Source organism: Schistocerca americana, chromosome 1 (assembly GCF_021461395.2).
Source record: "Schistocerca americana isolate TAMUIC-IGC-003095 chromosome 1, iqSchAmer2.1, whole genome shotgun sequence".
NCBI lineage: Eukaryota > Metazoa > Arthropoda > Insecta > Orthoptera > Acrididae > Schistocerca > Schistocerca americana.
Genome location: NC_060119.1, coordinates 595,669,653 through 595,691,047, shown reverse-complemented (window position 1 = coordinate 595,691,047; position 21,395 = coordinate 595,669,653). Strand labels below are relative to the sequence as shown.

At 41.3% G+C, this 21,395-nt stretch overlaps 1 protein-coding gene across 6 annotated transcripts in view; it reads right to left on the bottom strand.

The window, feature by feature from the left end:
- Positions 1-21,395, bottom strand: part of LOC124606870 (calcium homeostasis endoplasmic reticulum protein) — a 377,438-nt gene that overhangs the window by 49,553 nt on the left and 306,490 nt on the right. For all 6 annotated transcript variants that reach the window (XM_047139002.1, XM_047138971.1, XM_047138963.1 and 3 more), the window contains 2 exons: positions 15,663-15,807; positions 32-178 (listed from right to left, as the gene is read on the bottom strand). In XM_047139002.1, the coding sequence (XP_046994958.1) occupies positions 50-178; positions 15,663-15,807 (274 nt within the window). In that variant the 3' untranslated portion in view covers positions 32-49. The remainder of the gene's footprint in view (positions 1-31; positions 179-15,662; positions 15,808-21,395) is intronic.

Genomic DNA, 21,395 nt, shown 5'->3' with positions numbered 1-21,395 from the left:
TGGGCAACAATATAAAACATAATGTTCTTACCGAGTCTGCATATCAGCACTATAACCTTTCCTCGGCCCTTGCTTTCATACGGTTGATAAACGCTTGTCCCTTACTTTTACGGAAATTTTCATACGGGTCATTGAGGTTAATGCCCACTCCTTTATACATATCCACTCGATCTCGAACCTGGAATGAATGACATCCATTAATGCATTGCAGCTGTGAAGTATAACAATTTCAGTTACTTCCACAATAATTTAGAAATATCAATACTTTCATTCTGGTTTTGAGGCCTAGAACTGACTTTATGAGAATGTGTATTTTAAGGTGCTCTATTGACCTGTTGTTAGTGTTGCACTCGTCATTTACAATGCATGTGATTGACAAGTTTCTCTTATATTACAATGAGAAAACTGGTCACTGTTTTAAAATGGCTAGGAAAACCCAACTAGTGAACATGCCAATACACAGAGATAACTGGCATTTCAAGGAGCAACCTCAAGACAAGCTATTACCTAGAATGAAATTTTCACTCTACAGCAGAGTGTGCGCTGATATGAAACTTCCTGGAGAGCTTCTGTGAAGTTTGGAAGGTAGGAGACGAGGTACTGGTGGTATTAAAGCTGTGGGGATGGGGCGTGAGTCGTGCTTGGGTAACTCAGTTGGTACAGCACTTGCCCGTGAAAGGCAAAGGTCCTGAGTTCGAGTTTCGGTCCGGCACACAGTTTTTATCTGCCAGGAAGTTTCAAGCTATTACCTGTTTGAAAAACATCGATTGATATCAACAGTTTAAACAAGTAGTTTGCCGTTATTTAAATTCAAGTGGAAAATATTCAAAATTTGTACTACATTACTAAAAGATATACAGGGTGTCCCAGCTATCTTGTCCACCCAAAATATCTCTGGAACAATAACAGATATTGGAAAAGGACTTTCACCGGTATCAATGTAGGGCTGGGGCCCATGAATGTACATATTTGGAAACATTCTAAAACGAAAGCAGATGTGTTTTTTAACACAAACTTATGTTTTTTTTAAATGGACCTCCTATATTTTTTCTTCAGCAATACATAGCATGACAAAGCACATAGACAATGGCGTTGATTGCATCGGAGTATTCCCATTACATCCCGAGATATTAAGACGCGAAGTTGACGCTTGAAACACCCGACATGCGCTGCTAGCGCACGTCCTGAGGCTCAGGCGTGAACCCCATGCTGCCCGTAATCGCGATGTGATTGACATGCGTAATCACACTTCCATACTTATCAAGAGGTCCGAAACGAATAATACGGTCTGCTGCCATCCTGCATTAACGTCGTACATTCCAGCAGGTATTTATCCCATAGGCTAGGGGTGATGCGGTTCTGAAACATATCTGTGTACCGCAACATTAGTCACAAAGTTAACTTCGCTTATTGTTAATCCGTTACTAAAAAGGTAATGCCGTTCAACGTTAAAACTTTACTTTACTGTAGATCTAGCGCAAGTGACAGTTAATCATTCACTCGTAATAGTAAAATTCATGTTGATGGTTTTAGTGAAACGAGCGAGTGGACTAAAAGTGCAAGAGGGAAACCAATATGTGCTTATTAGAGTTGATGGCAGCAGACCGTATTATTCATTTCGGACCTCTTGATAAGTATGGAGGTGTGATTACACATGTCAATCACATCGCAATTACGGGCAGCATGGGGTTCACGCCTGAGCCTCAGGACGTGGGCTAGTAGTGCATGTCAGGTGTTTCAAGCGTCAACTTCGCGTCTCAATATCTCGGGATGTAATGGGAATATTGCGATGCAATCAACGCCATTGTGTATGTGCTTTGTCACGCTATGGATTGCTGAAGAAAAAATATAGGAGGTCCATTTAAAAAAACATAAGTTTGTGTTAAAAAACACATATGCTTTCGTTTTAGAATGTTTCCAAATATGTACATTCATGGGCCCTAGCCCTACATTGATACCGGTGAAAGTCGTTTTCCAATAGCTGTTATTGTTCCAGAGATATTTTGGGTGGACAAGATACCTGGGACACCCTGTATTTTAATTCACCTTCTGGGGTGGCTCCACCTCAGAGTCTTCAACTAGAAGCCGTGTTTGTGCAATATTAACAACTGTGTATGTCTAGCGGAGCTTCTTCACAGTAGTCCTTCTTATGTATCAGCTGTGCATGATTATGTAAAAGTCAACATAATAATGGCCAAAATTGTCTCTTAGAATTCCAGGCACATTAATCAAGGTATCTGCAGGCTACTTCATACCTTTGGGGCCATAGATTTGTTTGACATGTGAGATGATTGGCAATGCAGAATACTACAAGGCCTACCTCGAAGATCATTTCCTTATCCCAATATGGATACCATACATACTACTGATTTTGAAAAATCTCTAATACTAACTGTTAAATTAATGGAATGTGCAGATAACATATTGAATTGAACTTAATTTTATTTGATCCTGTAGGATTACATGGTGTAATGTGAATGTACATGTAATATAGGACATGTCAAAAATACAAAAACCTTCATTATCACATCCTTCCAAACCATTCTAACATCATTGATTATAATTAACAATACTTACAAATTTAATGTGAACAGTACTCATCAACACTGTAAAATTCCTTTTCCACCGGGTAGTCTTTTAGGTTCTTTGAAAATTTAGTGTCATGTACGTTGTCACGCAGTTTTTTAGGCAAACTTCTTAGTAATTTGGTACCTCAGTAGTGAGGTCCTTTTTCCAGCACTGTCAGTCAGTGAGGTATGCTTCATATGTCATTCTTCCTCTGTGTGTTGTGGGTGTGTACACTAGCATTTGTAGTACACTCTACACTATCTTTTGTGACATATAGTATAGTTTTATATATGTACAAGCAGGAAAAAGTTAAGATACGTAGTCTTTTGAAGCTGTTTCTGAATGTTTCAGAAGTCTTTCTTCTTAATATGATTCTAACTGCTCCCCCCCCCCCCCCCCCCCTAGAAAAAATGTGAGTGCCCTTTTTATTTCTTGTATGTTTGAATTTCCCCTCACTACCACTCCATGCCTTAGATACGGTTCAAAGAGTCCAGGGTATACTGTGCAGAGAAGCTGTTTGTTTTCATTCTGTGCTAGCTGCCTCATTATAAATATGATGGAGCTGAGTTTCTTACAGGCAGAATTAATTTGTTGTTTCACATTCAGCTAGTTACCCACGGTAATACCTAAGAAACTAGTGGATTCTACTTCTTCTAGTCTTATCCACCTCTCTATTGCTCAATAGTTACGTTTCTTCAGGATACCTACCATAAACTACAAGCTACATTGCTGGCCATTAAAACTGCAGCACAAGAAAGGATTGAAAAATAACAAAATTTGACTTATTGTGCATATACAATGTAGCAGGAAGAATACCTGATTAAATCTATAGACGATATGTGGCCTCAGCATATGATATTTAGTACACAGAGCAGCCACATCTGGCAGCAACAGTGGTTCTAACCTGTCTGGACACCGAGTTGAAGTGAGCTCAGATGACAGATACAGGTACGTCATTCCATGCTGCATGGCAGATACAGGTATGTCATTCCATGCTGCTTCAGTTCTATGCCCGCGTTCATCAACCATAGCGGCTCACAAATGGTGGCATGACTGTCTCTTGGCAACCCACAAACAGATGTTTTCGAGGTGAGAAATCTGGAGAATGTGCAGGTCAGGGCAACAGTCAAACACATACTGTATCAAGATACGTTAATACTGCATACGGGTCGTATGTCTTCTTTTATCTCATTGAAAGATGACATCACGGGCACCTCAAAGGTAGGGCACTGCTACCAGCTTAAGAAGTTAGAAATGTAACACCTGATGCCCAAATACCAGCTATGTGAACCAGAGGTGATTGTGTTGTGTACCCGAGGCCACATCTTATCATCGCGGCAGGTGCTGGGCTATGATGGTGGTGGCTGCAGTACGCCACAGTTCTTTCTCCCCAGAGCCTCTACACATGGACATGTCTATCATGGCGTTGTACAGAAATCCTAACCTAGACTCATCAGAAAAGACAATGTGTCCAGAGTTGTGGACAAGCACAGCACTGTTGGTGTGCCATTCTCTGCTGCTGTGCCACGGGAAGCCACTACAATGGTCACTATGCTGACAGCCCATGATATTTCAGATGCCTTCGCACTGTCTACGTGGATACTTATCTCGTTGCAAAAAAATGTATTTCCTGACTCAAGTACGTGACACAGCTCTATGATCCCACACAGCTGAATAAATTATATATGTATGTCCTCTTGGGTACTTAGTTGTGTAGGACCACTGAGATCCTAAACGGTGTCGTGTATGACCCTCTTGAATCCATCAGCAAAACATTCTGGTGGATGTTTCTCCTTCTTACACGAGGCGTAAGTGGTTATTCTCACACACAAATGACATTTAAATGTTGTTTCTGAAAGAGAAATCCAAGGCATAATGTTTCCTTCAATTCAGAACATAGATAGTATTACTCTTACCTACTTTCTGTGTTTGTGATGCAATGCTAATCATTTGCATATCCAAGCATGTAGTACACTTCGTAGCAATTTGAATTTGTTGCATGCAGTCTTCATGGTGCTGTGATTATACTGGTCAGTGATGCAGGACATGCCATTCTGGGAATGAGATGTCCCACTTCCGTACTCTCCATTGACTGATGAAGGACATATTTGAGTTCAGGTAGTAAATAAGAGGACAATTACTCCACTTTTGGGGGGTGCTTTATGGTCTGTGCAGATCGGAGCTATACTGATCTTGCACTCTCAGTGACGTGGGCTCAAATGAGCGTTTCTACCAGCTGGGTGAAGTCATCTGCTCTGTGGTGCTGCAGGTGTAGGACACAGAGAGAATGTGATCTCCATGTGTCAAAGAAATGCCCGCCAGTGAACAAATGATTTTGAAATAGCTTTGTACATGTTGTTAGTGTCTTAATGGACTCTGATAAACATACATATTCTTGTCCGACTAAAATATATGTAAATGTAGTCGATCTGCCCTCACCTAGAATTGTATATCATAGACAATACATCGAGTTTATACTATCTTGGTGTGTTATTCCAATGGATATATCAAACAGCAGAAAGCTCTTTCAGCACCTTTCAATGCAAAAGGAGAAATAGTCCACTGAGAAGAGCTGATCCACTGTTAAAGGGGCACTGATTTGCAGGACTCTTTCAACATAAGAAATACTGTGACCGACAAACATTTTGCAAGTACTCTGAAAAATTAACCTAAGAAAATTCCACGGATCGACTAATGAACTGTTTTACTTACCAACATCTGTCACAACATTAGGAAAAGTAGGAAGTAACACTTTATCAATAGTGTAGATCATGCTGTAATAGTGCCTTATGGTTAGAAATCTAAAGAAGTGCTGTTTTACTTGAAAACGTGTACACCACATTTCTCTGTAGGTGAAACTGGAGAAACCACACATCAGAAACCATGGCTGTCCACTTCCTGGGATTAATCTACAACTAATGATATTATCAGAAATTTTCATCAAGGCTTAGAACAAATGATGAATATTGCTCATACTTGGTGAGGTACCCATGCTGCAACAATGCTCACCTTGCACTGATCACTTCTGCTTCTTCAGTTGTGTTATGGTGCCATGTTTTACTGCAGTGGTATCAAATTAGCACTCACCAAATCAGACAGACTATAGTATTACTATATCTGCACTGGGGTGGTGCCTTCAACATTGACCAGTGCTCTGTCTTGGAAGCTGCAGAACTATGTCTTCATATATGGTGCCAACTCCTGACAGATAAATTTATGTTGCAAAGACTTCAAATTTTTGAACTTGCAGCTGGACAGAAATCAATAAACCCAAAGATGCTTCTTCACACCATCAATCATTTCTCTATTCCCACTGAATAGGAACCATTGCTCAATAGGACCAATTCCTTGATACATAGTCTGCTAGTTAAACATCACATCAAAATTCCTTTTCCTCAGCTAATAGTTTCATTCACAACTACTGTGCAAATGCAGTGGCCAAATTCAATCAAAATATTCAGTGACGGGTTAAAGATAACTGACTTCTCACATGCAAGCATTGTCCATTCAATAATCTTATGAACAAAATGCAGAGGATAGTTGAGTTATAATGTTATGGAATATCAGTGAACTTTTTCCTGGCTGCCACTGAATCAAGGCCTTCATTGAAATGAGTATGTGGCTTTCCTTAAAAACGAAGCAGGCACATATTTATCCTCCAACTCAATGGATCCCATCAAACCCGAAGTGAGGGCATGTAATGCAGGAAAAGAAGAATGTGGTTTACAGTAGACTATACCTATGATTAGATTAGATATACTTCTTGTTTCAGATATCCATGGTATGGAGATTCTCTAGGATGTATGACACATCACAGGGTAAGAATAGATAATCAATACGATAGTAATAGTAACAACAACAACAACAACAACTTCCACAAAATTTAAGTGAAATGCTCTTTATGGATGTGGGAATCCATCGTCAAGCTGAAAATCAGTGTACAACACTTACTTACATTGTTCGCATTACTGCACTAAATGTGAACATAAGTCTATTTTAGATAACATCTCATGTTATTTGATATTATTAATAATATGAGAGTAAGCTAAAAAATAATGCACACATTTTTGCGGAACATGAGCTAAATGACCTTGAGAAATGTGCCAGGTGGCATATGGGAGGTAAGTTTCCTCTCTAGATGCAGCTGAAGCTTGAATGTGTTGCATTCATCCAGTTTATTTTCAGTATCAGAAGTTCTAGTGCTATGCCAATGCGAGTTAAACAGCATGCTGTTAACAAATTTTTAACTGCTGAAAAACTCACTCCTCGTGAGACTCATAATTGTTTAAAGGCTGCTTATAGTGAAAATGCTATTGATAGGTCTACTGTAAATTGATGAGTGATAAAATTTCATGGTTGTGAGCCTGGAAAAGCCATGACTGGCAATGAAACACAAAGCCAACATTCGACCACTGCCATATAATAAGCATTACAAACTCTTCGACAACTTGGTTAAAAATAACCAGCGAATCACTTGAAAACGTATTGTGAACCATATTTTAATATCCAATAAATCTGTTGGCTTCATTAGTGAACAATCTCCTCATGCAAAGAAGTTCAAAACACAACCACCCACAAAAAGAATTCTTTTGACTATGTTTTAGGATGCTCACTGAGTCAATGTGACTGATTATCTGGTACAAGAGGCAATAGTACATTCTTGTTGGTATATGGAGACTTGGAACCATGTCCAACACTGGGTTTATCATGTACAGGCAGCCTGGTGCCAATAATCTTCCAATGTAATAATGCTCATCCACACCCCTCACATGGAACTGAAGAGGCTCTGTAAAACCTGAAGTTTGAACCAATTCCACACCCTCCTTACTCCCCCGATCTTGCACCTTGTGATTTTTTTTCCCTTCTTCTACTCAAGAGACCCCAAAGGTATTCATTACACCTTGGATGATGAAGAGAAGGCAGCTGTCAAGTCATGGATTCAAGTAAAGTCAGAAGTACTTTTCAGTGATGGAGTGGGGGGGACACACCCACTTCGTACATAATGGGAGAAATGTGCTAGTCTTAACGGTGACTATGTTGGAGGGGGGGGATTAAAGCTTAAATTGGAAATTTGTTGTAAGATCTTATAGGACCAAACTGATGAGGTCATCAGTCCCTAAGCCTACACCCTACTTAATCTAACTTAAACTAATTTACACTAAGGACATCACACACACCCATGCCCGTGGGAGGACTCGAACCTCTGATGCGGCGAGCTGCACGGAGTGTGACAACGCACCTCCGACCGTGCGGCTTTTGAAACATAAGAAGTGTGCTTAAATGTACAGTACTTTTTGCCCTATCTTCCTAATTGTTTTTGCTCGTGTCCTACATGCCTGTGTGCATTACTTTTCTGTCTAACTGTACATACAATATCAGTCCCGTTAACTAAGAAGTTTGTCAATGGAATAAAAAGAGATGGCTACAAAAAGTGCTTTAGGATCATATCAAACTGAAATTTATTTGTATTTGAACATTTTACGGCTGCTGGCAAGTTGTGCCTGAATAATGGACACTTTTCTACAATAAAATATCTGACTTTAAGAAGATTACTCCTATTTCTGACCTGAACTTTTAGTATGAAAAATAGATAATTATGACAATATACAAATATATTGGAAACAATAGTTAGAATCCCCAGTTCCCTGAAAAGGTTTTTGTTCACACCACAAATAAGCTGTGTCCAAACCGGTCATGCAAAACCATGGAAAGAAATTTGGTGCAGTGCAGCAGGGCACAAGTGGATGTCAAAACACGCTGCACTGAGCGAAAATAAACAAGTTCTACACTACATCGGTACAGCAAAGGAAATGAAGTGTTTGTACCAGGCTCTGTTTGGACAGAGTTTCTCATTTTCCACTGTTACTGACACATGTGCAAGCACACTGGAACATTGCTGAGAACCTACAAACAGTCTGCTCCATTCTGCACAGTTCTGTGCTGATCTGCATCACACGGTGATGCGTGACATGGTGCGTTCAGGTAAGGATGCAGCTTTACACACTTTTGGATCCGTGTAACTTTAGCCAGCTTAATGAGCTACCCAAATAAGTAATCTTAAATGGCATTACGGAATTAAATTAAGTGACATATGCTGGCTCTTATTTTTATACAACCTGTGTCTGACAACATTTCACATTATGAATGAAGATCTGTTCAGGAACCTCGGTCATTCTGTGGTTGGTTCCCCCAATTATTGTTGTCACTGTGATCTTCAGTCTGAAGACTGATTTGATGCAGTTCTCCAAGCAACTCTAGTAAATTGGTGAGCTCTTGCCTTAGAATGTGTCCTATCAAATGATTCCTTCATTAAGTCAATTTGTGCCACAAATTTCTTATCTACCTAATTGTTTTCAGTACCTCCTCATTAGTTACACACTCTACAAATCTAATCTTCAGGATTCTCCTGTAGCAACAGATTTAAAAATTTTCTATTCTCTTCTTACCTGATCTGTTTTATCACCCATATTGTACTTCCATACAAGATTACACTCCAGACGAATACCTTCAGAAAGGACTTCCTAACATTTAAAAATATATTTGATATTAACAAATTTCTCTTCTTCAGAAAGGCTTTCCTTGCCACTGCCAGTCTACATTTTATATACACTCTACATCAGACATCCTCAGTAATTTTACAGCCCAAATAGCAGTACTAAAATATAGTTAAACTACAATTCCACATCTCACATTTCTCATGATTATACACTCCTGGAAATTGAAATAAGAACACCGTGAATTCATTGTCCCAGGAAGGGGAAACTTTATTGACACATTCCTGGGGTCAGATACATCACATGATCACACTGACAGACCCACAGGCACATAGACACAGGCAACAGAGCATGCACAATGTCGGCACTAGTACAGTGTATATCCACCTTTCGCAGCAATGCAGGCTGCTATTCTCCCATGGAGACGATCGTAGAGATGCTGGATGTAGTCCTGTGGAACGGCTTGCCATGCCACTTCCACCTGGCACCTCAGTTGGACCAGCGTTCGTGCTGGACGTGCAGACCGCGTGAGACGACGCTTCATCCAGTCCCAAACATGCTCAATGGGGGACAGATCCGGAGATCTTGCTGGCCAGGGTAGTTGACTTACACCTTCTAGAGCACGTTGGGTGGCATGGGATACATGCGGACGTGCATTGTCCTGTTGGAACAGCAAGTTCCCTTGCCGGTCTAGGAATGGTAGAACGATGGGTTCGATGACGGTTTGGATGTACCGTGCACTATTCAGTGTCCCCTCGACGATCACCAGTGGTGTACGGCCAGTGTAGGAGATCGCTCCCCACACCATGATGCCGGGTGTTGGCCCTGTGTGCCTCGGTCGTATGCAGTCCTGATTGTGGCGCTCACCTGCACGGCGCCAAACACGCATACGACCATCATTGGCACCAAGGCAGAAGCGACTCTCATCGCTGAAGACGACACGTCTCCATTCGTCCCTCCATTCACGCCTGTCGCGACACCACTGGAGGCGGGCTGCACGATGTTGGGGCGTGAGCGGAAGACGGCCTAACGGTGTGCAGGACCGTAGCCCAGCTTCATGGAGACGGTTGCGAATGGTCCTCGCCGATACCCCAGGAGCAACAGTGTCCCTAATTTGCTGGGAAGTGGCGATGCAGTCCCCTACGGCACTGCGTAGGATCCTTCGGTCTTGGCGTGCATCCGTGCGTCGCTGCGGTCCGGTCCCAGGTCGACGGGCACGTGCACCTTCCGCCGACCACTGGCGACAACATCGATGTACTGTGGAGACCTCACGCCCCACGTGTTGAGCAATTCGGCGGTACGTCCACCCAGCCTCCCGCATGCCCACTATACGCCCTCGCTCAAAGTCCGTCAACTGCACATACGGTTCACGTCCACGCTGTCGCGGCATGCTACCAGTGTTAAAGACTGCGATGGAGCTCCGTACGCCACGGCAAACTGGCTGACACTGACGGCGGCGGTGCACAAATGCTGTGCAGCTAGCGCCATTCGACGGCCAACACCGCGGTTCCTGGTGTGTCCGCTGTGCCGTGCGTGTGATCACTGCTTGTACAGCCCTCTCGCAGTGTCCAGAGCAAGTATGGTGGGTCTGACACACCGGTGTCAATGTGTTCTTTTTTCCATTTCCAGGAGTGTATTACTTACATTAAAGGTGCTACTGCATAGGTGGAATGGCCAGAAAGAAAAAATTATCATTTAATATCTTGTTGATGTTGAGGCCATTAAAGAGAGAGCACAGGTTTGGATTCGGCACAGGCGGTGAAAGAAATTAGCTGTGTTTTGGCAAAGCATTCACCTCAACTAATTTAAGGAAACTGTAGGAAACTCAAACCTAGATGGCTGGGCAAGATTTTTTCTCCTGCTCCTCCCAAAGAAAACCTCAGTGGGCGAACTATCGTGCCACCTTGCTTTGTGAATAGTTAAAAAACTAGGGTTGTCATCACTGTAAACTTCAATAACAGACATTTCAAATCGAAAGGTTAATCTGATCAATGTCAGTAGAGAAGTACCAGTAATTAAGAATGGGATGCTAAACAATGAACAATGTAATAGATGAGGTTTGAAATCTAGAAACTGTTATTTCTGTTGACATGTTAATATGTTGTGCTACAATGTTTCGTGTTGCAGACGTGACTGTACTTAGTCCTAAGATAATTTGGTTTTATTTTTTAAAATGTTTTACTTCCGTGACAATTCCACTACTACCTGGTACACAGATTATTCAAAATTAGGAACATTATTGCCAAAATTTGTATGGCATTCCATAGGGAATTTCATTCGTATTAAAAGGGTATCATATTTTGGGAATTTATTCTACTTGAATGAAGTATATTTGGTACAGCAACATTCAAGCTCAGTGCAAGTGTGACTACATTTGTCTTAGATTTTACTATCTACTAGCAAAACTGGCAATGCTTCACAATTTTTAAATATATATGGGAACATATATATGGAAGCCACGTGGCAGAAATTAATGAATCAGGCAAGACTTGGTATGATGAAGCACATGACATGCAGTATAATCAGTTTACAAAATGAGAATGTTTTCTTATTCAGCGTTACTAGCAATACACCAATGGACTTCTTTAGGCTATGATTTACAGATGACATATTCCAGTATCTAGCTGATGAAACAAACAAAATTGTGAATATATTTCTGAGCGATAATGCAAAGAATGGGTCTAGGATTTGTAGCTGGAAACCTGTTAGTATTGACAAAATATTTGTATTCTTGGGTATTACATTATGTACCTGTAAAGTGAAATGTATCTGATTACAAGACTACTGGAAGAAAGATACTCTGTTTCAAAAAAGAGTAATAGTAGTGAGTATGAACAGTGTCACAGATACGATCATCTTACATTCATTACAGTTTGATAATAATTCAGAGCTACGACATGCAAAGCTAGATATTCAGTTATACAAAATATGACCTAAACTAAATTATTTTAACAACAGAATGTACCGAGTGCATTATGCAGGAAGAGACCTAAATCACTAATTCTTTGGAGAGGTAGACTGCCATTTAAGACTCTATATTCAAAACAAAAGGCCTAAATGTGACACTAAAACGTACATTCTGAAAAATCTGAATGCTTTTATAAATAAGTGCACTGTGTACACAAGGATGTTTGATGATATGAATGGGAAGTCCCATGCTGAAGAAGTCTTTCTACACTTTTTACAAAAGAAGCTATCTGTTAGACATCATAATCACACAGGTAATTATTACAATAGCTCTGTACTAGTTAAAATCTTATTGAATATTAAAAAAAGACATGGCACTTAGACAGTATGGTTAAATGGAAGGAATACTCTGCAAAAATGGGCAAAGGAAATACAATTTTTGCTATAAGCAAAGCATAACGATGAGAAAATGGAAGGACAGACAAGAGGTTGGTTAAATTTCCATGGAATTTCACAATAAAATGATACAAGTGATGAATTCACACCAACAAATTATCTACAAACCATTGCCAACTGTCAAAAATAATTTGTGTATTTATGGGACTTATAGGCAGGACCAGGCACTGTCATATTATTTACATGAACTAAACATGGACAGCTGGCCTAAAAACTGTTCTTCCATGTAACAGACACACTACTTTTCAGCCTGCATTACCTACACACATATACTTGGGGAGTAAAATTATGCTTTACGAAAAGTGAATAAAAACAGTTAAGAGACTACTTATTCCAATGGAAGTTCCAAGAGAGATGAGAAAGAGATCTCTTAATAAAATAGACATTGTGCAGAAGCAAGTACCAACTGATGGGAAAATGCTAGTCATGAGTAAGTGTAAAGTGGGTCAAACAGAGCAAAGCATATTATCATGAAAAACCATTTCTGAGGCTACAACAATACTGGATACTGTTTCAACTACTGTGCAATTACATGTGATTAGTGAGCATTTTGTTTATAATGGAAATTGTTAATATTTCCAGGCAGATTGATTTCTTTGATATGAGAATGTCTGAATGTTTTTTGTTTAATGATTTATAACTGTTTAGGTGCTTCCAAAGCCAGTTTTTTTCTTCTTCACTAAAGATGCACATTTGCTCATCATTCAAACTGCAGTGTCTTCATATTCACATATTCATATAAATCACAGGTGCTATTGAGTTTGTCCAAAATAATTCTTATGATGCTTACAAAGTTACACATGAGCAGAGTGCAACTAATGTCATGCATGTTAAATTAGATGTCAGTATTGCAGAAGTACAGAACACAAATTTCAAGATTTTGCTCGAGCACAATTCTGACTCACGCCACACACATTCTTACAAATTTCTACCTGGTAGGTTAACAGCGGATACTTAAACCTGCAGAAAGTGTGTTTACACAATTTACTGGGTTTATCTGTACAAATCGTGTTGACAAACTTTCAATCAGTGTTATGGCATATGGACATGGCTGCTGGGCTGAAGATTGCCCACAGACAAATTATTGTGTTGCCAAATAGCTGAACATAAGCCATGGTAACGCAATAGCATATGGTTCTAAAATGCATAAGACACTTATGAGATACTAAAAATGAAATACTGACACAACAAAGAAATGTCATTTTCAATCAGTCACTTATTTCAAGTGTATACGTGGTGTCCATTCTTTTGGACATGCTTGAAATAGCAGAAAACATTTTGATCGTGCAGCCACTACGAATCATCAAGACATAAAGGAATTAAAGACATTAGGTGCCATTGGGCATTGATTTATATCAATGAGGCAGGCCAAAAATTGGTGCCGGATCTATATTCCAACCCAGGTCTCCTGCTTACTAGGCAGATACACTGACTACTGCATCTTCCAGACACAGTGGTCACTGCAACCACATGACTACCCTAGCATGTCTCCTGGCAGACCCAAATTCTCAACTTATACTACACACTACTGATTAGTGCCCCTGTTCATTAGCCTCATTATTCTCAGCATCTCTTCGATTCCACTAAGAGTCCGAGCTCAGTATAAATCAATGTCCACTGGCAGTAACGCCTTTAATTCCTTTGCGCCTTGATTGATAGTGGCTGAAGGATCAAAATTGTGTCTATTCTTCTGGGCATGTCTGAAAGAATAGACACTAAATACAGATAATTGATGTGGAGATGGCCAATGATCCCTTCAATGTGGATGCACACAAACCCTGAAACCTTATGGGAATTGGTGAGATGCCGCGAGTAATGAGGCTAATGAGCTGGAGCGCTAATCAATAGTGTGTGGTATAAGTTGAGAATTTGGGTCTGATGGGAGGCGTGCTAGGGTAGTTGATGTGGTTGTGGTGTCCACCATGTCTGGATGGTGCAGTGGTAAGTGCATCAACCTAGTAAGCAGGAAACCTGTGTTTGAATCCTAGACCAGCACAAATTTTCAACTTGCTTCATTGATATACAATGTCCAATAGAAGCTAATGTCTTTCATTCCTTTGTTTCTTATTTGCTGTGTACAAGAAGTAATTTGAAACCAGAGACTGCCCTAGTCTACATCATACAGGAATAAGTGCACTACCTTGCTGCCCAAGGTGACATTGAAGTTACGTTAACCAGCTAATCCAGCACCAGTATTTAAAATTTATTGAGATAGTAATTTTGTTTTATAGTTTACATAAAAAACGTAGTGTGCAGAATCTTCATTTATTCACACACAAAAAGACCAACACAAACAATTAGTCATTCAATTTTTAAAATCACAAAAATATTTAAAACCTACTTTCTAAGCTTCAGCTTTCAAAATTTTTTGACAACGTCACTAATTTCAATTCAACTTGAAAGGAGGGCCCAACTGAGAAAATGAGTCGTAAGTGTTTAAAAGCACGTCACCCATGTATAACAGGTCTGTTGACAATGTTTAAATGTAAAATACAATTAGTAATATCACAGCTTTCAGTACAAATTAATAATTAGCTTAGTGACAGATTGTACATTCAGCCTTCGGTGCTCTCTGGAGTAGGTGCCCAGGTCAGCGCACCCCTTGCTTTAAATGGGTAAGGAGGATGAGTAAATTCTCTCTTCTTGGCAGGTTCCTTTTTTCTACCTACCATTTTTGGAAAAATTCTCAGTATGATCATGTATTTAAACAGATTTAAACCCAAAGGTTAGACTGAACACCACATAGGTTTACTATGCACAATTCTGCTACAGGTGGTATGAGCTGACCTCTCCCTTACCACTGAACTAACTAACACAGTCATTTACAAGGGGATTACAGTTTAGTGTGGACTCTGAATCACGGTAAAATTTCTTATTTTTCACATTAAAATAATATTGCAGCTATATGTAACAGAAAACGTCCTAGGCCTGACTGTGAACTGAACACTGGACCTCTCAATATGTAGTCTAACACAAACTTTTTACATGCCAAAGTTAATTTGTTACTTTATGAGATCTCCAGTGTACAACTGAATTTGCCTTTAAACATGTAATACAGTATCAACACACACATCGTAATATGAAGAAGCTACAATATGTTTACCTTGGAGTGAGTATCAAACTTCACAAAAACACTAATGTCTGACATAATCAGAAACACACACACACACACACACACACACACACACACACACACAGAGAGAGAGAGAGAGAGAGAGAGAGAGAGAGAGGTCTTACCTCACCACCTGAAATAGGTTGTTCAATGCCCTGTTCTTTGACACCCAAGCCCGCTCCACTCCAACCCATTTTACGTAACATTTGATGTCCTTTGTTACTTTCGTCCAGCTGACGCTGAGCTTCTGTTTTCGAATATGTTGAACCGCTAAAGAAAAATATTGATTATATAATGTTAACTTAAATATGTAAGACCATACAATGAAACAAAAATTGTAAGACTAACTTAAGATCACTCTACAGTTAAATCATTAAATGCAACCAACAAAAGTGATAGTACATCAATAGCGTCAAAGAAGTTATAAAGTTATTTTACAGCTGGTATGCAACAACAGCAGACTACACTCAAAATACTGCTCACAAAGTAAAACTCAACCAATTTTTTCATCATGAACCATTATGTTAGAAGCTGTCTCCAATTATTACATTTGTTTAACACTTGCCTGCTATGAAATGCAAACAAACCTTTATGAGGGAATACAAAACTATATAGATGAACTAAATGAGTCTGTTAGCTTTTTTATATGGTAATGAGAAGTTCAGATTAGAATACAAGTAACAGAAGGGGTAAAGATAGGCATCGGGAAGTCAACAGACATATAAATGAGACTGAAAAAAAAAAAAAAAAACTTGAGACACTTTCATTTCTGAAAAACAGCTTGTTATCAGAAGATGTGCTGCCATTCTGTCGAGATTATACAGTTTGCCAAAAATTCACAAAAAATGGTTAACACTGCAGTGTAAAGTGAGTAATTTGGGTGAGCCCATTTACAACTTGGCTAAGTAGCTAGGCACCTATTTGTAGCCCTCACATTGGAAAATGTGAACCCCATATTATTACCAAGTCAATGGTATTCATCAAGTGTTTGAAGTGTTTATGTCTTGAGTCCTCAATTTAGCTATAAGTTTTGATATAGTGTGCCTTTTTACCTGGGTTCCTCTTGAAGAGCTCTTGATCGAAGTGGTAGTGGTAAGTTCCTATAGGACCAAAATGCTGAGGTCATCAGTCCCTAGGCTTACATACTACTTAATCTAACTTAAACTAACTTACACTAAGGACAACACACACATCCATGCCCAAGGTGGACTTGAACCTCCGACAGGGGGCGCCGTGCAAACTGTGGCAAGGTGCCCCTAGACCACGCGGCTACCCCACGTGGCTCTTCATCTTAATTAGAGAAAAACCGGACATGGGAATGATGAAGTGGTTCACCGAACCCTCTGCCAGGCATTTAATTGTGAATTACAGAGTAGTCTTGTGGATGTGCCTATATGATCTAGAAGTAGAAAATTTGCCATTGTGTGCTGACACTGACTTGATCTTTTATTGAATGCCCACAACCATTTCTTTGATCATTTTAATTGCCTTCACCCAGCATCAAGTTTACAATGGTGGACAGAAGAGATGGAAAGCTTCCCTTTCTGGAAAGGATGATGGGCCTCTGGGTCACAATGTTTATATAAACAGCAGTCAAATGAAAATGAGACAGATGGAAAAAAGTAAGTAAACTGTTTATATAAAGAAAAAAGCAGTCTTGGCTGCAGTATTAAATTTTTCAATTATTTCCCAATGACTCATTTCAGACATACCAGATACCAGTCCCACATACTGTTCCTGCATTGTTGCTTCCTCATTGAATCCCCCCTAATGGCCTTACCATCAAATTACCCATCTCTGGCTGCCACCTCTCCTTCCACAATAACCTCCACCTGTTCAAATTCTGCCAATCCTTACTCTCACCAACATAGTCCTGCAAAACCACATCGACCAAGCCCAAACATCCTTGTAGTACCTCGGCTCCATCTGCAAGATTCTCTTGCTATGCAATCTTAAATTCCTGTAACCCATAACACACATTCAAACTCTTGCCCTGGAGGAACTTGAGCAACATGCACAATGCCACCTCAAAAAGCTCTCCATCCTGCTCACTTCCTGCTCCCGCCTTGGAGTTCCAATGTCCACCACCTCTACAACAAGCTCCAAACCTCCCCCACACACCCTCATAGATGATAAACCCTGTCTCGCAGACCTACTACACTTATCCCACCTTCAAAAATTCCCTCCGACCGCCACACAGAATCCAGAACCTAAACAGACCTGCAACACTCTTATGAACCTTTCCTCCAGAAGCCTTAGCCCTTTCCAAAGGCCTCACCTTTTGCCCCACTCCCAAATTCAGTCATCTTGGACTTGTTAAAGATCTTCTCTCCTTCCCCGGTCCCTACAGTGGAAACACTTTTTCTCCACCAAATCCACCAATCAGACTCAACCGAAGACCAATACTGAACCTTGCCTAACTCAGTTCACTCCTCCATCCAACCGTGATCCACCCCCACAGCCACCAAACCACCCCCTGTTAACTTTGTAGAATTTCTTAACCTCAAACCTCACCATCATTCCCTAAATTCCTCAACATGCAGAGTAACTTTACATTTGCAGAAAGAACCACAGTCCAACCATCTAAAAATTGATCCCGACCTTATTATCCTACCTGCAGACAAAGGCTCCACCACTGCTGTTCTGAACCGCAAGGATTACCTGGCAGAAGGACTCCACCAGTTGTCAGATACTTCCACCTACAAACCTTGCACCATTCCAGTAATCCAGCATCATCTCCAGTCATTACTCAAATCCTTAGGCCCATCCCAGAACTGCTCCCCAGTGTCCATCTCTCAACTCACCCCTACCACTCCCTGCACTCCTACCTTCTACGTGATTCCTAAAGTCCATAAACCTAACCACCCAGGAAGCCCCATTGTGGCCAGTTACTGTGGCTCATAGATCAACACCTTCAACCTATCACACACAACGTATCCTCTTATATACAAGATACCAACCATTTCCTCCACTGACTCTCCACAGTTCCTGTCCCTTTACCACATGGTGCCCTGCTCGTCACTATTGATGCCACCTCTCTGTCCACTAACATTCCTAATGCCCATGGCCTTACTGCTATGGAACACTACCTTTCCCAATGCCCGACGGACTCTAAACCAACAACCTCCTTCCTAGTCATCATGACTAACTATATCCTCACCCACAATTACTCCTCCTTTGAAGACATTACCTACAAACAAATCCACAGTACGGCTATGGGCACCTGTGTGGCACTATCCTATGCCAACCTATTCATGGGCCATCCTAAAATTCCAGAATCCTAAACCCCTCCCCTAGTTCAGATTCCTGATGACATCTTTGCTACCTGGATTGAAGGTGAGGACACCCTATTCACATTCCTCCAGAACCTCAACAAGTTCTCCCCCACTTGCTTCACCTGGTCCTCCTCAACCCAACAAGCCACCTTCCTAGATGTTGACCTCCACCTTGAAGATGGCTACATGAGTACCCCCTGTCCATATCAAACCAACTAACCACCAGCAATACCTCCATTTCGACAGCTGCCACCCATTCCATACCAAGAAGTCCCTTTCGTACAGCCTATGTACCTGTGGTCGTTGCTTCTGCAGAGACGAACAGTCTCTCTCGAAACATACCGAGGGTCTCACTGAAGCCTTCACTGACCATAATTACCCTCCCAACGTCGTACAAAAACAAATCTCCTGTGCCTTATCCTTCCAGTCTACCACCACCTCCCAAAGTCTCACCGTCAGGCCACAGCAGAGCATTCCCCCTTGTAACTCAGTACCAACCAGGACTGGAGCAACTGAATTACATTCTCTGCCAGGTTTTCGATTACCTCTCATCTTGCCCTGAAATGAGAAATGTCCTCTCCACTATCCTTCCCACTCCTCCTACCGTGGTATTCCGCCGTCCACCGAACCTACACAATATAATCGTCCATCCTTACACAACCCCTGCTCCCAATCCCTTACCTCATGGCTCATACCCCTGTAACACACCTAGATGCAAGACCTGTCCCGAACATCCTCCCACCACCACCTACTCCAGTCCGGTCATGATCACCACCTGTCCCATCAAAGGCAGGGCTACCTGAGAAACCAGTCATGTTGTCTACAAGCTATGCTGCAACCATTGCGCTGCATTCTATGTAGGCATGACAACCAACAAGCTGTCTGTTCACATAAATGACCACTGACAAACTGTGGCCAAGAAACAAGTGGACCATCCTGTTGCCGAACACGCTGCCAAACATGATATCCTTCATTTCAATGACTGCTTCAGTGCTTTTGCCGTATGGATCCTTCTCGACAACACCAGCTTTTCTGAATTGTGCAGGTGGTAACTTTCTCTGCAATACATCCTATGTTCCAGTAACCCTCCGGGCCTCAACCTTCATTAGTCACTGTCCTCACCCATCCAGATCCTTCCCTGCTCCCATTCCAGCACTACACAGCTGTCACTCCACCACCGCACCCAGTATTTTCATTTTTATTATTTTTCTCTCTCTTTTTCTCTCCTTTTCCACTACTCCCCCCCCCCCCCCTCCCTCCCACCTCTCCCCTGTCCTCCGCGCCAAACCTGCAGCATTTCACTGTCCACCATCCCCACCATACTATCTGTCCCCCTCCCAGCCCCTGCACGCTCCCCAGCAGTGCTTCAGTGTCCCACACCACCACCTTACTATACATCCCCTTCCCGCCACAGCCTTCTCCTTACCCCCACCCTGTCGCCACTGCCATCATGCACTGGTGCTGCTGCAGTGTGGTTTCAGTTGCCTGACACTGCAGTCATGTGTGTGAGTTGCGTTTGAATGTGTGTGTGTGTGTGTTGTTGACAAAGGCCATTGGCCGAAAGGTTTAAGTGTGAAACTGTTTTTGTTGTGCCTATCTGTGACCCAGCGTCTCCGCTATATGGCAAATGGCAACTTTCCTCCTCATAATATTGTCCCTTTATTTATTATCTTCAGACTGGCCTACAGAGGAAATACAAAATTTCATAATAGTGGCATGACTGCATTTAGTGAGACTGGACTACCAAGAAATATTAAACAACTTACTGATATTTGGTATGATGGATACTCGGGATACCACGCATAGAAAGTCCCAGCAGGTAGCCTCTTGTCAAAGCTTTAAAAGCACTGTGCTGTATCCTATAAAACTGAATAAAATAAAAATAATGGAAGGAAACATTCCACGTGGGAAAAATTATATATAAAAACAAAGATGAGGTGACTTACCGAACAAAAGCGCTGGCAGGTCGATAGACACACAAACAAACACAAACACACACACAAAATTCAAGCTTTCGCAACAAACTGTTGCCTCATCAGGAAAGAGGGAAGGAGAGGGGAAGACGAAAGGAAGTGGGTTTTAAGGGAGAGGGTAAGGAGTCATTCCAATCCCGGGAGCGGAAAGACTTACCTTAGGGGGAAAAAAGGACAGGTATACACTCGCACACACGCACATATCCATCCACACATACAGACACAAGCAGACATATATCTGCTTGTGTCTGTATGTGTGGATGGATATGTGCGTGTGTGCGAGTGTATACCTGTCCTTTTTTCCCCCTAAGGTAAGTCTTTCCGCTCCCGGGATTGGAATGACTCCTTACCCTCTCCCTTAAAACCCACTTCCTTTCGTCTTCCCCTCTCCTTCCCTCTTTCCTGATGAGGCAACAGTTTGTTGCGAAAGCTTGAATTTTGTGTGTGTGTTTGTGTTTGTTTGTGTGTCTATCGACCTGCCAGCGCTTTTGTTCGGTAAGTCACCTCATCTTTGTTTTTATGAATAAAATAAAAGATGACTAAAAGGTATTTTGAAAAAAATATGTAACCTGTTTTGTCCCTAAGCTGAGAACCTACAGTAGAAATAAGA